General features: G+C 38.5%; 1 protein-coding gene across 5 annotated transcripts in view; it reads left to right on the plus strand.

Annotated features, from left to right (window-relative positions):
* Positions 1-22,133, plus strand: part of macrod2 (mono-ADP ribosylhydrolase 2) — a 1,355,048-nt gene that overhangs the window by 343,171 nt on the left and 989,744 nt on the right. For all 5 annotated transcript variants that reach the window (XM_062969120.1, XM_062969122.1, XM_062969121.1 and 2 more), the window contains exon 5: positions 9,248-9,364. In XM_062969120.1, coding sequence (XP_062825190.1) covers positions 9,248-9,364 — 117 coding nt within the window. The remainder of the gene's footprint in view (positions 1-9,247; positions 9,365-22,133) is intronic.

The raw sequence follows: 22,133 nt of genomic DNA on the forward strand, positions 1-22,133 counted from the left end.
CACCCAATAGAGGACTCAGGGTGGCTAATAATAATAATACAATGTAATAATATTGTATAATATAATATTAATTATATATTATATATTACATGTAATATTACTAATAATATTATAGTATATTGGTATAGTACAATATAGTAATATATAATGCTGATATTGTGCTCTGCTAATAATATATTGTATGTACATAAAACTTGTAAGCTGCTCTGTGGCCCCTACAGGGTGAGAGGGGGTGGGGTATAAATAAATAAATGTTGTTGGGGGGTGGGGTTGCACTACAAATAAGGCATGTACAGTGTGCATAGGAATTTGGTTTTTTTTTTCAAATGATAATTTGGCCCCTCAACATCTGAGAGACCATGAACCGGCCCTCCACTTAAAAAGTTTGAGGACCCCTAGTTTAGGGAATCAATATATGGGAAATTCAGGCACCATTAGATTCTCTTCCATGGTAGACTCCTGGATTATGTTCCATATATTTTGGCACAACCCATTGTGACTATGTAATATATGTGGAGTGGGCATTCAGAGGTGTCCGTTTGGCAGGTTAGAATTGCCAGAGTAACATGGCTTGTACCCCAAAGTGCCTCTTACCCTTTTTAAGCCAAATAGTTCCAACTGGGCTTTAAATCTGAAAGTACAGTCAACCCGTAGTTGGGCTCATTCCTGTGTAAGCCGCCCTGAGTCCCTTCAGGGAGATAGAAGCGGGATACAAGAATAAAATTATTACTATTACTATTACTATTATTTATTTATTTATTTATTTATTGCAGACTCTAGATCTATGGATTAAAACAAAATTTCCAAGAAAGAACTCCAAAAAGCAAATCTTGACTTTCTTGTGCTAAGCACTCCACTGATGTGTGGGTGTGCACTGCTCTCAGGCCTGTGGGCAACCTCCCCCCCCCCCCCCCTAAATGTTTCAGTTTTTAAAAACCTGGTTTACTCGTGAACTTTAACTAGTTAATCAATTCATGAGTAAACCAGTTTTTTTAACTTGGAACATTTTGGTGTGTGGGGGGTGTTGAACCCTTAACCCCCCCCCAACCCCCCGCCCCCCGGGCTATAGGCCTGCCTGCTGTATCTTCCTGCCATTTCCTATATCCTCACATTCTCTCTAGCACTCCTTTGAGTTGTTCACCATTTCATTCAAGGGGAGCCATTTTGCTACACCTTTGTATATAATCGGTCCTAAGCATACACAAATTTTTGGTACTTGCAGTGGGCCAACTGTAATCCTAATGGAAGTGAGTGGATGTTTGTTGAGAATAATGTGTGACCGAGCTGAGTGTTGACATTTTTGCATTTTGGGTAAAGAAATAATGACATACATTATATTTTTTTTTGCTGATATAGCACTTGCTTCCAGAAGCAGCCCAATCTAAACAGGAATTTATTAGCAATAACAGGTTATATAACAAGAATACAGATATGAGGACAGAGCTTGAAACAAACCAGGATGCCATAGGTCAATGGTTCTCAACCTGTGGGTCCCCAGATGTTTTCTCCTTCAACTCTCAGAAATTCTAACAGTTGGTAATTTGGCTGGGATTTCTGGGAGTTGTAAGCGAAAACACCTGGGGACATATAGGCTGAGAACCACTGCCATAGGTTCTCTGGCAATACCATGATAGAACTGAAAAGGTCCATTCACTTGTTAATTTCCAGGTATGCTGTATCCCACCATCTTCCAGTATAGTTGATTTGAATTTACATAGGGCAATTACACCAGCTTATATTCTAAACAATGGATGAATACAAATCTGACATGGAAAAGGCGGTCGTGTTTGTGAAGGAGTGAATTTCGGCCTCTCCTGGCGCTTTTGTACTGACCTAAATGCAGTAATTCTGAAGTAACTGGACTTGAAATTGTTCATCCTGCCTTAATGCAGGGATTTGCAGGGACTCTGATTTCTCATGGAGTATACCACTGATTTCATACATATCCACTTGACTTTTGGTGATGAACACTACAATTGTGTTATGTTTTTAGACGTACAGTAAGTTAGTAAGTTTCACGTGCAATTTCATGCTATTCATGAATTAAATCTTCCATTTGTACCCGGGTTACAGTGTGTTATGTGCAAATAGTCTGTGCAGGAGGGGATTATGCCTGCCTGATATTTCTCCTATCATGCCTCCCCCTCTCATGACAAATATGCATCGAGTATTTTGCATAAATAGCATCTGCATGGCAGTTCTCCTCCATACCAGCTCTTTAATTCATCAAAATCAGGGATTAAAAGCTCCAGGATTGGCTTGAGTTGGCAGTGGACCTTAGGAAGTGACTATTATGTCATTCACACACAGCTCAACTTTCTCTTTATGTATATCATAGAAGCTCTATTGCTTAAACTATGTTTTCTCACTTGATTTAAAATCCTGTTCGAAAATGTGATGTTTGTGGCTTGGTTATTAGGAATCACCTCTGAAATTACAATGTATCTTGAATATATATTCAAGGTTTGTTGAAAGTACATGCTTCAATACATGGGCATCAATTTAACAGGTATTTAAATAATGAACAAAATGACAATTTTCTTGGAAATCAATCGCTCCTTTCTGACCTCTTCATGATTTCTAAAGCTTGTCCGTTTCTCCACTAATGCTGTATGTCTCATAACTCATGTAACTGTAGGTTGGAATTTGCACTTGCAGTTCATTGCAATTGGGATTTTAGCAGCACAGGCACATATTTTGTACATTTATTCCTCGGGTGGAAAATACTGAATGTTTCAAATGGAAAGGTTTGAAAATGCAATTCTGTAATTGTGCTTCCCTGTGATGATTAAAATACACTTCAGAATAGCATCTTGTAAATTTAATGAGACAGGTTCAGGATTTTGAGTATTAAAAAGAATCATTTATGCATGTTTTTTCCCCCTTTCAAACCCGGCTGCCTGAAAACTAACAAAGGCATAAAGCACTTCAAAGCATGCAATTGAGTTTCTAAAGCATAATATAGATAGACTGTCAGTCTCTGCTGCCTTTAGTGACAGTGGTGGACTTAACACCTGCCCTTGCTAGATCAACAACTTCCAGCATGATCTCCTCTAATTCCTGACTTCTACTGGGTTGTGTGATAAAGTAAATATTTCCGATCCCAAAAATACACTAAATGTATAATAAATTGTTCCAGTTTGGTAAGGGAAATAGTGATTTATCCTCTTCAACCCACTTTTTCAGCTGTGTTTAAAATGTCCCACTTTCCACCTCTTTCCACTTCGAACTGAGGTCGTCCATCCTGTGTCCTTTCCCTGTCTTCTGCCCATCTTTCCCCGTTTTAAGCTGTTTGACATCGGGTAACATCCAACTCCTAAAAGAAGACTCGAGGACTTTGTTTCCCTGTTTGGAGCCCTATGGAGTCCCACTGGAAGTATCTTTATGGTATGTGATGGCTTCCATGGGACTCCCATGGGCCTCTGTTTCCGCAGCACATGGAAACGGAGCCCTAAAGCCGTCTCATGAGATCCCAAATGACATTTACTTTAGTCACGCAGGGTACAGCAGCCGTTGTCTCTTCTCCAAGACAAAGTCAAGTCACACTGAGACTGAGAAGGATGGGTTGTTGTACTGAATTGAATTTGTAAAAATGATTATTATCCCCATCGCTCCCCTGCATCAGTGGGATGAGGGAGATAGGAAGTCAACTCCAATCCCAAAGGACTGTCCATAGATCCATTGAACACTGAGTTAAACCTAAACGAAACCAGGAATCCCAAATTGTACATAATGCTTTTGAATCTAACCAATCCATAAGGCACATTTTTAGTACTGGAAAATTGTGGACATAGTCTATTACTTTTTATGCCTGACTGTAATTTCAGTATTACTCAGAACATATTGTGATTGCAGGTTTCTGGTAATAAATTATTTGTACTGTCAGTGATGAAATATCTAGCAACCATTGCTATGTTTTAATTGGCTTTAATTTTATTTTCAAAATTCTGTATTTGCGGTCAGGGAAAAAAACGTGTATTGCTTGTGAATAGGATAAAAACTCTTACTGCGTTTCTTTCCTTTTCAGATATGTTTTTCACAGCTAATATTTTTCTTTTAGGCTCCTGAGGACAATAACCACTAAGAATTGCACCAGTAACTTTTAGGTGATATTACGATCGTAGCTGTTGTGATTTAAATGATTAAATGTTTGGAATATTAAAGTAGTAATGTGAATGGAGTTCAAGGAGAGATGCTGTTGTAATGTGCAATTGTTCTGTATTAAAAGATTTTATGATGTGGGAAGTGCTAAGCAATCTAGCGAAATATTTTTATTTATTTAATTCATTTCTAGCATTTAATAGCCCACCAACTAACCCAAAGGGATTATATAGTGTCTACAAAGTAATAGTGAATTATGCCCTCATTTTCACTCCGTTTAATAATAGCAAAAACCAATTTTCTTCTTACTTGGCAAGTGGCTATGTAAATAATCAGCAACATGAACATGACAGGCTTATGCTGTAAAAATGTGTGTGTGTATGTGTGTGTGTGTGTGTTTTCCTGGGAATCTTTTTATTTTGTATGCCTCAATTCACAACGATAACTGTAAGTGCTTATATCTGTTTACGGTTAGCCCTCCCCACCAATGGATTCAACTATCAATGACTTGAAAATGTTTTTAAATTCCATAAATCAAACTACTTTATATTACAACTAGCTGTGCCCGGCCACGCGTTGCTGTGGCATTGTCTGGTGGTGTCTGTATTTTATAGGCAGTGTGGAAGAGGCCTAAGTGAGGCCTAACTTTGCCTGTCCCCTGGGCTGAGTGGGTTGCTAGGAGACCAAGTGGGCAGAGCTTAGCCTTCTAACTGGCAGCAATTGGATAAAAACAATTATTCCTCTCCCTCTAATTAGGACTTTATTTTTATTTTCTTTTTGTTGTATCAACCTAGAGGCATGGATGGGGGGTTGTGCTGTCAATTTTTGAGGTTGTGCGGTGTTTAGTTTTGTTGTTTTGTCGGTCGCCAGGATTCCATCACTCTTTTATATATATATATAGATCAGCATTTTACTACAGCAACAATATTTATTATGGTCCATAGACCCATCAGTGAAACAGACAATCATTTTTAAATTGTCCCAACTCAGGAGAAGTTCATTCTATCAAATACCAGATATACAGTATCTGCATGGTTTCAAGTAATAATCCTATTTGGGCTTTGTTTCTTTCTTAGCCTTCTTGCCACTGTGAGGAATTTTGCCACTGTGAGAGTCACCCTGTGGCATTTATCCTCTAATATATAACAATCCCCTGCGGGGGATGGCTGGTCATATAAGAAAAAAAAATTGGATATAGAAGTTGGCTACGTTGCACTGTATAATAGCAGTGCTGCAATTAAATCTATATATATATAAATGTAATGTGGCACTTTATTATGGAGTAAACAGCAAAACCACTGAACCCAATCACATTGAATTTGGCCACAAAAGTCCTAGTCATCCAAGGCATGTTTTTCAATCAAAAAATTCTAGAAAAAATAAAGTCAAAATTAGAGGACAAGGAAGAGACATTGGCATGCCACCAGAAGGCTCTCACCTGCTGCTCTGTCCCTTTAAGGTTCTAAGGGGGCAGAGCTTGGCCTCAGCGTTTTATATATGCTGATGACCTTGGCCTAACAACACAAGCAAAGGATTTTGAAACAGTTGAAAAGCAACTCACTAATGCCTTGAAAGATCTCTCCAGCTACTACAAAGAGAACCACCTGAAGCCTAACCCTTCCAAGACACAAGTGTGTGCTTTCCACCTACGTAACCGTGAAGCCAACAGGAAACTGAAAGTTACCTGGCAAGGCCAAGAACTCGAACACTGTTTCCATCCTAATTACCTTGATGTCACCTTATATCGAACACTAACATATAGAAACATTGCATGAACACCAAGCACAAAGTAGCTGCACGCAACAACATCCTGCGGAAACTTACTGGCAGTGCAGGGGTGCAAACCCACAATTAATAAGAACATCAGCCCTGGCCTTGTCTTTCTCAACTGCTGAGTACGCCTGTCCTGTCTGGCACAAGTCTGCCCATGCGAAGCAGGTGGACATAGCATTGAACGAAACATGCAGAATAATCACAGGATGCCTTAAACCTACACCTGTTGATAAACTCTACAAGTTAGCTGGCATTGCCCCTCCTGATGTGCGACGGGAAGTTGCTGCTAACGGTGAGAGAAATAAGGTCGAACACTGTGAAAGCCACCCACTGCATGACTATCAGCCTCCTCCCAGTAGACTCAAGTCAAGGAAGGGCTTCATGAGAACCACCACTCCTCTTGATGTTCCTCCAGCAGCAGCAAGGGTGTCTCTCTGGGCAGCTAAACCAGGCAATTCTAACTGGATGGCCCCCCATGAGGGTCTTCCTCCAGGGGCAAACCAGGAATGGGCAACTTGGAAGTCCCTAAACAGATGAGAAGCGGAGTGGGCAGATCAAAAGACAACTTGGCAAGATGGCACTACCTGAACCCTCCACCTCGTGTGACTGTGGAGCAGAATAAACAACTCCACATATGTATGCTTGCCCACAATGTCCTGCCTCATGTACAGAGGAGGAGTTGTTTAAAGCCACGGACAATGCGGTTGCTGTTGCCCGTTTTTGGTCTAAAATTATTTAGCTGCTTGTGATTTCCTTTATTTTCTCACTTTTTAAATGTATTTATTATGCAATGCTTTTGACACGAAATAAATAAGTTAGGATTTGTCAGTTAGTGTAGCACTGGAAGGAAGCATAGTAAGCTAGAAGGAGCACATAAATTCACGTCATGTTGGATCTGTATTAACTGAAGCCATGTCTGAACTGTATTAATTCATATCACATCAGAATTGTATTCAAATTATATTAAAAAGCCATATAAGACAGTGATACATAAAGTCATGTCAACATTGTATTAAAGCCAGTGCAAAGATATGCAGACTTCAGTCATGTTGGGACTTTATACTGTGTGGCAATAACCATCCAGAACTGAATAGACTTCAAAGACTTTCCTCACGGAGACTTTTGATTTCCCAAATACAGTCTCTGATCGGTCCTTTGTGCTAGGGTGCCTTCCAGTTCATTTAGTTAAGACCCTTTAGGCCCCGCCCACACACTGCCTATAAATTACAGATTTTCTGATTTGATCTGGATTATATGGCAATGTAGACTCAAGGCCCTTCCACACAGCTATATAACCCCAAATGCCAAGGCACATAATCCACAGTATCGGCTTTGAACTCGATTATCTTGAATCCACACTGCCATATAATCTAGTTCAGTGTGGATTTTATATAGTTGTGTAGAAGGGGGCTCATATAATCCAGTTCTAAGCAGATAATATAAGATTATAAATGTAATATATAAAATTACTGTGGTATAACAAAACAGAACTTTAAAAAAACTCTAAAGTCAGGACAGTAAATAAAGAACAGCACTCAGGAGACAGGGGGATTCCAGACAGGAAACAATCAGGGCCAGCGAACACTGCCCAACAAAGGATTCCCCCAGGCAGGAAGCAGCCAGGCTTTGAAGCTGCAAGGCCATTAAATGCTAATCAAGGTGACTAATTGCAGCATTCATACTTGCCCCACCGAGACTACTAATTGCCATTCCACCTGGGCAACCAAGGATTCCACAAGGTAGAAAGCGGCCAGGCTTGCAAGCAGCAAGACTATTCAGTGCAATTAAAGCTGGCCAAACAATGATTCCCCTACAAAGCAAGTAGCCAGGCTTCAAAGCGGCTCTTTGATTGAGGGTGCTACTCCAGCTCGCCAAACAAGAATTCCCCTAGCTATAACACAGCCAGGCATTGAAGCTGCAAGGCTATTCAGTGCAATTCAACCAGACCAACAAAGGATTAACCTTGGTAGGGATTCTTGTGCCATTTTAAATCCCAAATGGAGCGAAAGGGATGTGGATAGTCCAACTGAGGCCACTTTTCGTTCAATCCTCCTCGCCCAGAGTGGTTTGGAGGCATTTTACTATATCATTGTATATAAAGGGACTCGAGCGCCATAGGTTTTGGTATCCATAGGGGTCCTGGAAGCAAACCTCAGCAGATACCAAGGTTTCACTGTAATTCAGGGCTGAATATTACTTATATTTCCAGGACTTTGCAAAAGCATCTGTCTGTCTGTCTGCATCAGTGGGAGTATGAAAACCATCAATTTTCATTGGGGGAGCCAATTTAATTGTTATTTTATTTATCGTGTCAGAAGCTAACCAAGGGTACAAGTTTTAATGTATTTGAAAACACAAGCAAAGTTATACTAAATGTCCTTTGACCATTATCTGGCCACTTGGAGTGCCTCTGGTGTCGCTGTAAGAAGGTCCTCCATTGTGCATGTGACAGTGCTTAGGTTGCATTATAGTAAGTGGTGTGCGATTTGTTCTTCTCCACACTCGCATGTCGTGGACTTCACTTTGTAGTCCCATTTCTTAAGGTTGGTGCCAGAGCAAAATCTGTTCAGTCTTCTGTGTGCCCAGGAGGGAGTCTCTCATCTCCGGACCATCCCCTGATGGCGTCAGCCACTGATTGAGGTTTCGGGTTTTAGCCTGCCACTTTTAGACTCTTGCTTGCTGAGGCATTCCTTCGAGTATCTCTGTAGATCTTGGAAAACTATTTCTTGATTTAAGGCATTGGCGTGCTCCCTGAATTCTGGTCAGGGGATGGTCCGGAGATGTCCATGCCTTGGTCCTTTCATTTCTGGCTGCTACTTCCGGCGGATGTCAGGTGATGCAATGCCGGCTAAACAGTATAATTTCTTCAGTGGTGTGGGGTGTAAACATCCTGTGATAATGCAACATGTCTCATTAAGAGCCACATTCACTGTTTTAACGTGGTGAGATGTGTTCCACTGGCCATGCATATTCAGCAGCAGAATAGCAAAGCGCAAGGGCAGATATCTTCACTGTGTCTAGCTATGATCCCCAGGTTGCGACTTGCAACATGCATTTTCATTGTTAAGATGAGGTGTACATGTTTGGTTTTGTCTTCTCTTACTATCCCCCAAACTTTTTAAAACAACACAAAATGTTTTGTTCTGTCTGAGTGAACACCTTTCTTTTTTTGGAATAATGTCTCAGAAGCAACATTATGTCACAGCACAGTATTGTTGCCCGTCGGTGTTTCTGCAGCAAATTCTGCTTTTGATTGATACCCAAAGATTATTAAATTCTGAAGATTTGTTTTTCTGTACCCCATCCCTTTGAAAGTAATGCAAATTCTTTTATATTGATTTTAATGTGTCTTTCCCCCCTTTTTATCTTTTAGTTGATGGCTGTATACATAGAGCAGCTGGGCCCTGCCTGGTTGCTGAATGTCGCAACCTAAGTGGCTGTGAAACTGGGCAAGCCAAAATCACTTGTGGTTATGACCTGCCTGCCAAATGTAAGTAATCTGCTCCCTGCACATTTTTTTAAAAAACGATGCTGAAATTTTATACATGCCTTACTTTTCAACACACTGATTAAATGGGGCATTCATTTATCAAATTAGCAGTAAAACTAAATTATGTGCATGTTTGTGATGACCTTTATTTGTCCTTTGGGAAGTTGAGCTTCTGTAAAGGAAGGGAAACTGCATGATTGCTTTTGGATGTATCGAACTTCTGATTGCAAGTTGTAACACTTGCATTTGTGAAGAAACTTCTACAGTTTAACCAAATATATATTTTCAAATTTAGTTAGAGAATGGACAGGTTCTGTAAATGGTGCCGATCTCATGCCTGGGAAATGCATTTTGAGTCAAGGAGATCAAAGTGATGTATTTTGTGTTTTCAGCTGCTGTGTATAGGCTGATTGGCAATTACTGAGACGGCATCTGTCACACTTAAGCATTCAGGGGAATACTGTTCTCAGCCCTGGAATGTTTCTTCTTCCTTTGAAAGTAGGATTGTCAAAATTCTCATTATATGTAAATAGGGAACAGGTTATTTGTACTGACCTTCTTGCATAACTGTTTAGCCATCCTTCAAAAAGTAAACACTGAACTCAACTTTGTAGAGGCTGGAAATATGTTGTAAACAACATTGGGAGTATTTTAGTTTTTTACATTGTACTGAACAAATGGTATTTTCGTATATATCACTACAGATGTATTTGTTTTGGTACAGTCTACTACTGATAGAGGGAGGCATCTATGTTGCATGAATCTGCATTTGATTAGTTGGGTATTTTGACATTTGTTTTATGGTGAAATTCTTGTTATTTATTTATTTTGTCCTCCTGTTGACTGTGGTACTATCCAATAAAATGACTTGTACCCTCCATCAAAATGCTTACTGTATTTGTATGTTATCAGGGTTTAGAAACATGTTTACAGCTAGAAACACACATCTTTTCGGGCCATCCCAGGTTAATTTCGTAAGCTTTCTTTTTCATAAATGACTATAGGGAAGTGGTTCTGGTCATGGCCATGATTGTACTGGAAATCTGTTGCTGATGTTAGTTTGTACACTCCAGAAATTATTAATGTAATCACAGCCCTTTAGGAAATGCTAGCTATAGATTTATCTTTCTGATTGGTGTCATGAAACAATATAAATCAATCCAAAATGATAATCTAAATATGTTCTCCCAGGCAATTCTGATTGTGACATAAGCACTTAGCAGCCACATCGGCATTATCCACAATGGGAATAATCAGCCAGTTTAATTAGAGTTATCTTTAGATTAGAAATCATTCTGTTGCATATGCATAATAATCATAATAGTAATGATAGTCCTTATTTATTTATTTAATATTTCAAGGCATTAGCCTGAGGTGAAATGACTCAAGTCAATCCCTTTGTTCTATATCATTTATTATAATATAATTTAATTAGTTGATCCCACAGATTATAATTGCGCTATATCTATTATTAGCTTGGATGTATTTATTTCACATATTGAGTTAATATCATGACAGTTCTTTTAGTTCTAAATAACCAGGATAGAAAATGGTACAGTCAGTGCTGTGGTGCAGTGGCTAAATATCAAACTAGACATGAGACTCTGTTACATGTAGTTCTTTAATAAAAAATGAAATGGCAATCCATAATGGAAGATCACCAATTCCAGGGAACTGCATTTCTTAGGACTTTATCACACGTGCTGCCAGAATCAGCCAGCCTCACCATGTTTCAGCGGTGCTCGCCCAAGGAAGCGTAGAGACCTGTCACCCCACACTCCTCTCAATCCCGGTTTCCCCTGAGCACATATTCAGAGTATTTAAAATATAGAAGGATGGAAACAATTCCAACTTTCTGCTATACATTGGACAATTAAATACTGTAATTTAAAAGATTGAAACAGTTTTTACATTGTTGCATTTCTCTCAGATTCAACTATCTGCAGTGTGAAGAAAACAATTTCCTATTTTCTAAGAGTGTTGTAAGAGTTACTTAGTCCCCATTTACACTGCCATATAATGTGGTTTCAGAATCCAGATTAACTGCATTGAACTGGATTATATGGCTGCATGGACTCATAATCCAGTTCAAAGCAATTGTGATTCCCCCTACCTCCCCCCCCCCCCCACACCAACCATAAGAAACAGACTCACACAGGGAGTTGGGATAATCAAAGGCTGCAACTTGTTTATTGCTTTACAATTGATAACAGGGTTGTGTACAGTACAGGGCTCCCTGGGAAGAAGGCGCCTTGTTGAAAATAGTGGGCAGAGGGAGCACTTGCTGCCGCAACTTCCCTGCCCAGTAACTGGATTCTGAAACTGCATTATAGGACACTGTAGATCCACCCTTAGATTCCAAGAAAAGAGATTGCTCCTAAACATAAGGAAATACTTCTTTACTGTTAGAGCTGTTGGAAAGTGGAACAAAGTGCCTCTGAGAAGGGGCTGGATTTTTAAAGATCTTTAAATAGAAGTTGGATGGGCTTTTTCCAGGATTGCTATTTTTTGTATTCTTACATGGCAGGGGCTGGATTACATGGCCCTTAGGATCACATCCAACATCAAGATTCCATTATAATATGTTACGCTTTTTAAAATATTCATTCTTATTTACTTCAAGTAATTAGAAGTATAGATGTGTCCTTCCCCAAAAAGAAGATGCAGGTTCTCTTCAACCACCTCTGTAACTGGTTTAGATTTTGGAGAAGCTTTATTTGTAAGCATTAACATTTTATGATCCCCACACTAAGACAAAGAGAAAGAGAGCGAGAGGAGAACATAAGGACTATATGATTCATGAAAATATGGAATATTTTCAAAAGAAGCAGATGCTTTACCCTTATCTCTGCCATCATTTTTCACAGAAAAGGCATCAAGCATATTAATACCATTGTCACTTCTCCATATATTTTATCCTTCAGAGGCTACACTTGTTAAATATTTCATGGGCAAATTGCTTAAAGTTTAATGTGGATGCAGAAAGTGTGTATGTACATGCTCTGAGCTAATATCCTTTGTTGACAGATCTATTGTTTTCTTATCTGTGTAAGTGCAACCTACTGGAGCTAGTAATGCAGGCTAGCAAGTTCATGCTGAAGGAGAATGGGTGGTGGTATCTCTATTATCTTTAGATATATTGGTCCTGTGAGGAGAAGAAATGTACTCGTCCTTGTCAAGAGAAGTCAGAATGAAGCAGTTAGTGATTTGAGACCAGACCTTTCTTTCTGTGCTTCCTTTCAGTTCCCCTCTTTCATCTGGCTGTAATGGTCTTACCTCTAGAGAGCTCTAGGACCCACATATTCCAGTAAGGAGGGCTGAACATCACAGCTGAAGCCTAGGGGGAACGCTTCAGACAGCCAGGAATTTTGAAATACCTGGGACAGGGCTGATGATTAGAAATGATTAATTATTATGTTCCAAGCAAGATTTAGCATGTAATAAGAGGAAATGAGGCATAAAAGACTATTCATGCAGGAGAGCTATGAAAATGACGACTTTAGATTCTGAAGTAGTCTTAAAGTGGAAAATGGAAACAACATCAAATATAAATAAGTTTAAATAGGTCTGCCATTTTAGACAGATACTACTTTTCAATGTAAAAAAAATAAAGCAGTATCACATTCACTGATGGGTTGAAATTATTGCAAAGTGCAAAAGGATCTTGGGCTTAATTTTGCAACTGTGGCTTCTCACCCATACATTCCCGTTAAGAGAGAGTAGCAAACATAGAAGTGTGATTGGGGTTCTGTTTAAGTCCCCACAATGCAATGGAAAGAGGTCCTTGTCTGCCCAACACAGGCTTGCTATGTATTCAAAGTACAGTTGAAAGCGCTATTAACATGTATTCTTGTCTAACAGGTTTAGTGACCTATTAAGAAAAAAAACTTACCAAGCTCAAACCTAGAGTGCTCAAATATGCAGTTTATTGCAAATATAACTTTGAATAGTATTCAGATTGGAGAAGGGATTGTTATTTAAGGGACATAGGAGGATAGAAAATATGAAATGAATTTTAAATAGGGGGATGGGATAAGGTTAAGAGACGTAAAAAAGACATATGGGAAATGCCATACAAGTAAAGAGAAGGTCCAGAATATATACACATAAAATTTATCCTGCATTCCACATTTAGCAAATGAAACATTGGAAAATCAGAAGTAGTATCAGAACTAAAGGGGAAAATCAGGTTGAAGGTAAACTGGAACTTTTCTTCTGGCATTGCTGTGATCCAGGAGTGTATGTTTTGTTTGAGATTACTGTAGCTCTTTGCTTTCTTTCTAAATTACTATGAAATCATGTTGACTTGGTGATAGCAAGATGCAGCTTGTTGTCTACAGATAAACAGGTATAAGACCATGTTTTTAGTGGAAGTCATGGGGGTCGGAGAGAATACCTAGGACCCTTGTAGTATGGCTGGTGCCCCATATAACATTGAACTTGGCAAACAAAATTCAGCTTTGGCTAGAACTCCTCAAAACAAATAAGCAAACAGGGTGTGCTTGTAAAAGTAAAAGCGAGACCTTTCTGCTGCTTATTCTCCCCCAGCAAAAAACAAGAAATGTGTAGGTTTTCTGAACTATAGGAAACTCTTCTTAAGAATGAAATATCATCTTTCAAATATTTTGGCCAATTGGTTTTAAAAAGGGACAAAGGAGAATGTAGATGACAGTCTTCTGAATGTAAATATACTTGTTCAGCTTATAAGAACAAATGTGTAAGGGTGCATGGATGAGCAGGGGTAGTTATTAGGCTTGTGCATTTTGGCTGAACTTCGATCAGTTTCTGCTGGCCAGATACCAATAGACCCCCATATCCGTTTTTGCATGCCTCCTGAAAATGGGCACATTGCTGGATGGTGTTTTCAGACTGCAGCCAAAAGTTTGGGTGGGGTGGTGAACCATATTGTTGTTTATTTTTCAATGTGAGTCCCTTTCCACTTTGTGTGTTTGTGTTTGAGAAGGAAGAGGGAGGGAGAAAGAGAGAGAAAGAGAGAGAGGTGGTATCAAAAATCTGAATGTCAGTTGGCTCTGAATTGCAAATATTGTACAATATAAATTTCCCATTGAAGCCTGACCTCTATGGGCTGGTTCTATATTTTACAAGAAAGATAATACAAATTGTATTTCTTTAACATCAAATTGCTACAGAGGAAGTGCATTAGTCCTATCAGTCAAGTCACATAATTCCTTGTCTTGGGGAGAGGGACTGCATATCCCTTCAAGTTAACTCCAAATAAGCCTTTTCACATAATCTTGTCTTGATGATACAGGCAAATTAAGCAGCCATAATTCATAGGATACTTTCCATGATATATATAGCAACATTCCCCCATAAAAAAATTAGATCCCAATCCTATGCCAAACATGTATCGACAGAAACAAAGATTTTAAATGTATGCGGTGGAGATATAAGAATATAAAACAATGTTATTATTTGTCTCCTTGCAGAAATATTTACACAAACCTTGATTTTTCCATGTTGCATCCAGGAAGTAGAAATATGTTTTTGTATACTTAGTATTTGTATTATAAGAAAACTATTTTGCACATTCACAGTGTTGAGCATCTTGTGTGCACTAAATTGTAAGAATGCCATGGAATCATATTTCAATTTCAGGTTGTAACATACAAAATATAGAAAAATTAGAGGTGGATGAATATTTTTCTCATGCTTTGTACCTATGTACTTGTTCTGAACATTGAACTGTTAGATGTTTTTGCACCAAATAACATCTGACATCACAATGTGGTATTTATAATTGAATATTTTTATAAGACATTGCAATTACAATTGGCCTTGATGAATAAATATTTGCAATTACATTCTGGGAGGAAGCAACAGCAACTTCTTAAAATATTTTTTCCATTTATTTCATGTGAGCTGTTATTTTTAATATGGATATTAAAATATAAGAAGACTTTTGTTGCTGGTTCTTTACTGTTTGCAGTAGATTATATACTGTAAATTGCATATTTATATGGTGTGACCTGAGAAATAGTTCTATGAAATGACTGTAATATTTCATATTTTCTGTCTTTACAAAGAGTAGATTCCAAAATCCCCTGATTAACTGAGCAGTTTTATGAAATGCTGACTGCTTCTTAATTTTTCAGTGGTGATTAAGTTCAGCTTCCCATGCTAGCTATTAGAAAAATATACTTCCTGTCGAATTTTGGACTACTGATCTTGCAGCTGCTTGAATTCTTTAGTACGTAATACCAATAATGAGAGCAGTCTCTGTATCAATAATTGTTTCTTTGTTTTATAAAATTTTGTTTCAGTCATCAGTATGTAACATATGGTAAACACCACAGAGTATGAAAATAAACAGGCACTTCCATTTGTGGTTGTATTTTGTGTCTCAGGTTTAATTTTGGGCAGAAAGTTGGTTATTCTTCTAATTGGTTTCAGAAATGTCATATAAATCTTGCATGACTTAAATGGTCCATATATAGGGAGGTATGTCTGCATACGTGTCTTCAAAGCATGTTATGTTATAATAGGATACACACATATGTGTGTGGTGATAGTGGTGGTGGTTACGTGGTTTCTGAACAAGTTTTGACTCCAAGCAGAACATTATATATTGATGCCTGTAAGACAGGCTTATTAAGAAGTTGATTTTTCCCATGAGTGAACCCTAAGATATTGATTTGTAAGATCAATTCAAGAGAGGCTCTGTGAGAAGGACTGGATGGGGATTTGTTGTGTGATAAGGATTAGATGGCTACAATTCCTCAAAAGACCGTGTAGATTGAGAATGATTAGAGTAAACATTCTAATACTAAGTGTTAGGAAAAGCTTCAGGATTCTAATCAACCATACCATGGCTGGGTATCAAAATCTTTAAGCTTAAAACTCAAGAGTCAGGGAAAGTGCATTTTAAATAAGGAAAGTTTTTTCCCCAATACACTAGCAATATCTTCACATTTGCCACTATTGCCTGTTGCAAATTTATTCCAACTGTGGCTGCACTCTCTGACATTTCATGCTTAACTGAACATGCTATTGTGCAAAGGTGGGCAAAGTGCAGCCCTACTAGGCCTGTCTTTGTAACTTCTGCCCCCCCCCCCCCCCAGTGTTTAAATTAACTTTGCTCCAAAATTCCCATAGATTATCTCTGGGATAATAATAATAATAATAATAACAACAACAACAACAACAACAACATAACTTTATTCTTATTTCCCGCCCCATCTCCCCAAAGGAACTCGGGGTGGCTTACATGCGGACCAAGTCTGATAGTACAATAATAAAACATCGACATAAAATTAATTCCAATTACAATGAATTAATACACAATAACATATAAAATATCATAAAACATAAGCTGATCAACCAATAACCAATCACCAAGTGAAGTGGGTGTGTTCAGAATTGGGCAGGGCAATAATGATACATGTGCAATATATTGCAAGACGCCAGTAAAATGGACCAGTAATAAAGTGCAGAGGCAGGGTATAAAGTGGAGGTAGAAGGACTCAGTCAAATTTAAACTGAATCCCAATCTGTTCTGCTCTTGAAAGCCTAAGGGGAAAAAGGTCTTTAAAGGATATTTAACCTTAAGGTCTTTCAGAACACATAGGTATGGTGTGCTACAATTGTTCCATCTATTCATATCTCCTCAATATACAGACTTCTGCATTTTTTCTGTACAATTACTGAAGTGGAGCTTCTTCTCAGCAAAGCTACAAATTGAATATCCCTTATCCAAAATTTCAAAATCCAAAATCCTACAAATGCTAAAATTATCCACATGGGTGGCAGAGACGTTGGCTTTCTGTTGGTTCATTATACATATGCAAAATTATCATTAATGTTGTGTACAAACAAAGTTCAGGCTGTGTGTATAGTTTCATGTTTAGATTTAGATTCTATCTGCAAGACATCTCATCATGGACAAATACAGGTTTTGGAAAGCTCTGGTCTAGATTCTGCTTTCAAGAATGGGAAAGTCTTTAAGACTTGGATGAGAGGGTGATTAGAGTGAACTAATAGTTTGGATAGGTCTTATTTCTTTATGTGAGAGCTCTTGTAATACCAAGACTCCACCAGGAATGACTTTTTGAATTCTCTTGTGGCTATATTGAAGGATTACACAGTAGGGTTCTTTTAGATGGGCAAGGTACTTAGTGGAATGAGACTGTAGAAGTAATAAAGCCAAGAAGGGAAAAATAACTATTTCTAGGTAGAATCTGTTTAATAACATTTTTCCAAAACTAAAAATAAAATAAAAAATCCTTGTGCATTCTCTTAATAATTCAAGCTTTCACATACCTTTGAGTTTTGTTCCACCCACAGGGACTTCTTTAATATCTGTTCCGTCAGTTATAGATTTCAATCACTCTGATTAATTGCCTTATAAAATCCCACTCAGTTGAAGTTCAGAAGCTAAGAGCGCAAAGTCCTCTGCCTGTCAGTTTCACTTTCATCTCCATTTATATATTTATTTATTTAAAAGCAAGCTCTTCCCATCTCTTTATTAAAAAAATTTGGAGGGTTGGCAACCTCTGGGTTTTCTTTTATGAATTAACTGAAATTTTCACCTTCTTTGGGTTATAATATGAAAAGTCACTTTGGGCCAAACAAACTGGAACAGGAAAATATTTAGCCCCCCCCCCCCTTATCGCTGTCTATTACTCTCTTTCTTAGGTCCACAAATGTATTTAGAATATAAATTAGGCAGTGACAGTTAGCAGGGAGTCACTAGGATGTTCTGCTTTCAAGTTTGTATTGAAGATGTGACTGGTACCAAATATCAGACTCTAAAGTAAATGCATGATAAGATTGCTGCAGAATATTTTTGGCCATCTATTCACCTTGGTACAGTGAAACGGGTATGGTTTCCCACCCCTACCTCTTTAGATTGAAAGGTTGAGGGTTCTTTACTCAGTTAATTTGTTTCTATTTGAAGGTAACTTTTGTCGGTATTAAAATCTAACGATATTTATATGGAAAAACTTTTTTTTTCTGTTATTCTTTAAGGCTATTTTATTAAACATAAAACAGTATATATATCAATATACATTCCTCTTAGGGAGGAACATAGACATCCCATTATTTGGCCAGTGGTTCTCAGCCTGTGGGTCCCCAGGTGTTTTGGCCTTCAGCTTCCAGAAATCCCAGCCAGTTTACCTGCTTGTTAGGATTTCTGGGAGTTGAAGGCCAAAACACCTGGGGACCCACAGGTTGAGAACCACTGGTCTAGGCACATCTGTACACTTTACATTACATGTAAGGCACTAGACATCTTACATCACATCAGTATTTCATAAATTGCTATCATAGTCTATATGGACCTGCTTTTTAAACGTATTTTAACAAATTTTCATAAATAGAAATTGATCTCATGCGTGTAAAGAACTGTTGTCTTCCATGATATGGGAACATCCTAACCTATATTCCGTATGGAAGAAGCACAGCTAATAATCTCCCTTGGGCATTGCAACACGTTGCAACACCCACTATAGTTATAATGGACATTTACCTATGTGTCTGTGCTTTCAAGTTTCCTGTCAACTCTGAATTTTTTTAGATAAGGAATACTGAAAGATAGTTTGGGCATTTCCTTCCTCTGAAATACAGCCTACTGCATCTGGAATTCATTGGTGGTGGTCTCTCCCATCCAAGAATGTACCAGACTCATGGTCACCTTAATGTAAACCTATCATACTGTTTTTCAGTAAGATTTGTTCAAAGTGTGGATTGCCTTTGCTTCACTCTGAGGGTCAGAGATTGTGATTCATCCAAGGTCACGCAGTCATTTTCCATAGTTTAGAAGGTATTCAGAACCATAGTCCAATGCTCAAACCATTACCATGCTGGTACTTAGGCTCTGGTTATGTATCTAGGTAAGGATTAAATTACTATTACAGCTATTAAAGAGGTTCTGTCTTCCTTTCTCTGACCAGCATTGACTGCGTATTTATCAGCAAGGAATAGTATTGGCAGCGTATCAGCATTATTGTTGGAGAATGTGCAACAGCTTTAGCCAGTGAATCTGTTTTTCTCCCGCATGAACTGGCTTTGGGGGCTCAAATATACCGTGTTTCCCCGAAAATAAGACAGTGTCTTATATTAATTTTTGCTCCCAAAGATGCGCATGGTCTTATTTTCAGGGGATGTCTTAGTTTTCCATGAAGAAGAATTCACATTTATTATTGAACCAAAAAAATGAACATTTATTATATTCTGTACCGTAGTTATCATCACAAACCAGCCTAACCAGACAAACTGTGAATCCTATCAAGAATTTCTTGTTACTACCATTATTTCCATGTACAACACTTTATGGTACGTACATTTACCAATCCTGCATGCTCTGGTGTTCTGTCTGGCGGGCATGCTTCCAAACAAAAACTTTGCTAGGTCTTACTTTCGGGGGAGGCCTTATATTTAGCAATTCAGCAAAACCTCTACTAGGCCTTATTTTCTGGGGATGTCTTATTTTAGAGGAAACAGGGTAGAGATACTTGATGATAATTGCTCTTTAAATAAAGAAGTCAGAGGAGACCCTTGTTTAATTTCCTCCAATCCATGAATTAACCTCCTCCTCCTGTTTTGAAAGTTGGCAGGATAACATGTCATGTAGGGTGTGTCCTATCTGCTTGCCTGAGGTCCTGGGAACCATATGGCAAAGAGGCATGCCTTGTTTCCTCATTTTGGGACTCTGGTTTGTTTCGCTTGGAGCTGTTGCCAAAGCAGTGAGCTCAGGGCTTCACTTTTCTCTCTTTTAGCTCTTGTCTTCTTTCTCCTTCCTCCAGCTCTTTCTTGGTGGAGCAGTGAAGGGACTCATGTCATGCACATGAATGAAAGGTCAGAGGAATGGAGAAAGAGAAGTGAACGATGAGGGATGAAGGAGAGAAAGAGGGATCCCAATGCCCAACCTTAAAGTCCACCTTTCATGGTAGTCCCATTTCTGTATGCTTGTTCACAAAAGCAAAGGCCTGGGTTATTTTATGTGTATGTGTATGTATGTTGTTCCCCCTGAGAGAGGAGGGAGAAAAGTGACCAAGACCTTTGCCACCTCCTGTATTGGATAGAGAAATAAAGGGAAGGATTTGACTTTTGGAGTCAAATCCTGTTGCAGTGATCTCACTTTTTGAATGCATAGGGACAGAAAAGCTGGTTGTCTTGTTTTGTTAGCCGTGGGTATTTCCTTTGTTGTATTAACAAGGGGAAAAGGGCCAGAATACAACTCCTCTCCACGTCTTTCATGGCAAACATACTCCAGATTGTTTCGCTCATACTTTTAAACCCCCCCCCCCCGAAATGTCTCTTTATTTGAGCTATACTTTGTTTTTGCAATTTTTCAATGACTGTTTACCACTTTGAAGTTGGTTTTCCATTTGTATAGTTATGACAAATAGAAGTGTTTGCAAAAGTGCTTTGTTTTGAAAGAAAAGGTGAATATTGTTAATCGTAAGAAATTGCAGTGCTGCTCCTGTGCTCACTTCAGTCTTGTGTAGTTGTTTTATTCAACAAAAAAACCGTTAAATATATTTTTTCTTATCACTTGAAAGAAAACAACTTAATTTTTTTTGGATACTACAGGTATGTTAAAGGCAAGCTTTTGTCCATTTTACTTACGTATGTGCGTGTGTCTGGTATTAAGTAGTATATAATGTGTTATGTATAGTTTTTGGCAGCCAAAATGCATTTGCAAGCTACCCCAACCCCCGGTTTTCAATTGCTTCCATGTTATAATAGTAGAACAGTCCCTAACTTGTCAGATAAGGGAGAAAGATTCCTGATCTCTGTGGATATTTGGGGCATGGTATCTGTATTGCTATTTTCCTGTTTCAAGAGTGCATTTCTTCTCATTTGGATTCAGGAAGTCTTGTTGCTTTTGCTCATCTGAATGGTGATGGTGCTTTCAAGCCTTGAAGGCATTTAGATTGGGAAGACTTCTTTTCCTCTGTACTGTACCACATTTCAGGAGATTGTTACCCAAATCACTACGGAAAACCTTTTCCTAAGCTTTTTTATCTTATTGATTATTGTTAATGGTTTTAAATGTGTTGTTAATTTTTATTGATTTGTTTTACATTGAATCTTGCCGGGCATTATAAGCTGCCTTGAGTCCCCTCGGATGAGAAAGGCGGGGTAAAAATGTTGTAAAATAAATTATAATCTTACAATCTTATAATATAAAATAGCACATTTCTGTGATATCAGGATGGACATTTTACATATTGTTGGGTTGTTGTATGTCTTTCGGGCTGTGTGGCCATGTTCCAGAAGCATTCTCTCCTGACGTTTCGCCCACATCTATGGCAGGCATCCTCAGAGGTTGTGAGGTATGGATAAACTAAGTCAGGAAAGGAAAGAATATATATCTGTGTAGAGTCCAAGGTGTGGCAAGAGTTCTTTGTCACTGGGAGCCAGCATTAATGTTTCAGTTAATCACCCTAATTGGCACTGGAAATGTTTTGTCCCTTGCCTGGGGGCATCCTTTGTTCAGTCAAGTCCTCATTGTGTTGGTTCCCATCTACTGTTTTGATTTTGGAGTTTTGTAATACTGGTAGCCAGATTTTGTTCATTTTCATGATTTCTTCCTTTCTGTTGAAGTTGTCCACATGCTTGTGGATTTCAATGGCTTCTCTGTGTAGTCTGACATGATAGTTGTTAGAATGGTCCAGCATTTTTGTGTTCTCAAATAGTATTCTGTGTCCAGGCTGGTTCATCAAATGCTCTGCTATGGCTGATTTCTCTGGTTGAATTAGTCTGCAGTGCCTTTCATGTTCTTTGACTCTTGTTTGGGCGC

This window comes from Anolis carolinensis, chromosome 1, assembly GCF_035594765.1.
Source record: "Anolis carolinensis isolate JA03-04 chromosome 1, rAnoCar3.1.pri, whole genome shotgun sequence".
Taxonomy (NCBI): Eukaryota; Metazoa; Chordata; class Lepidosauria; order Squamata; family Dactyloidae; genus Anolis; species Anolis carolinensis.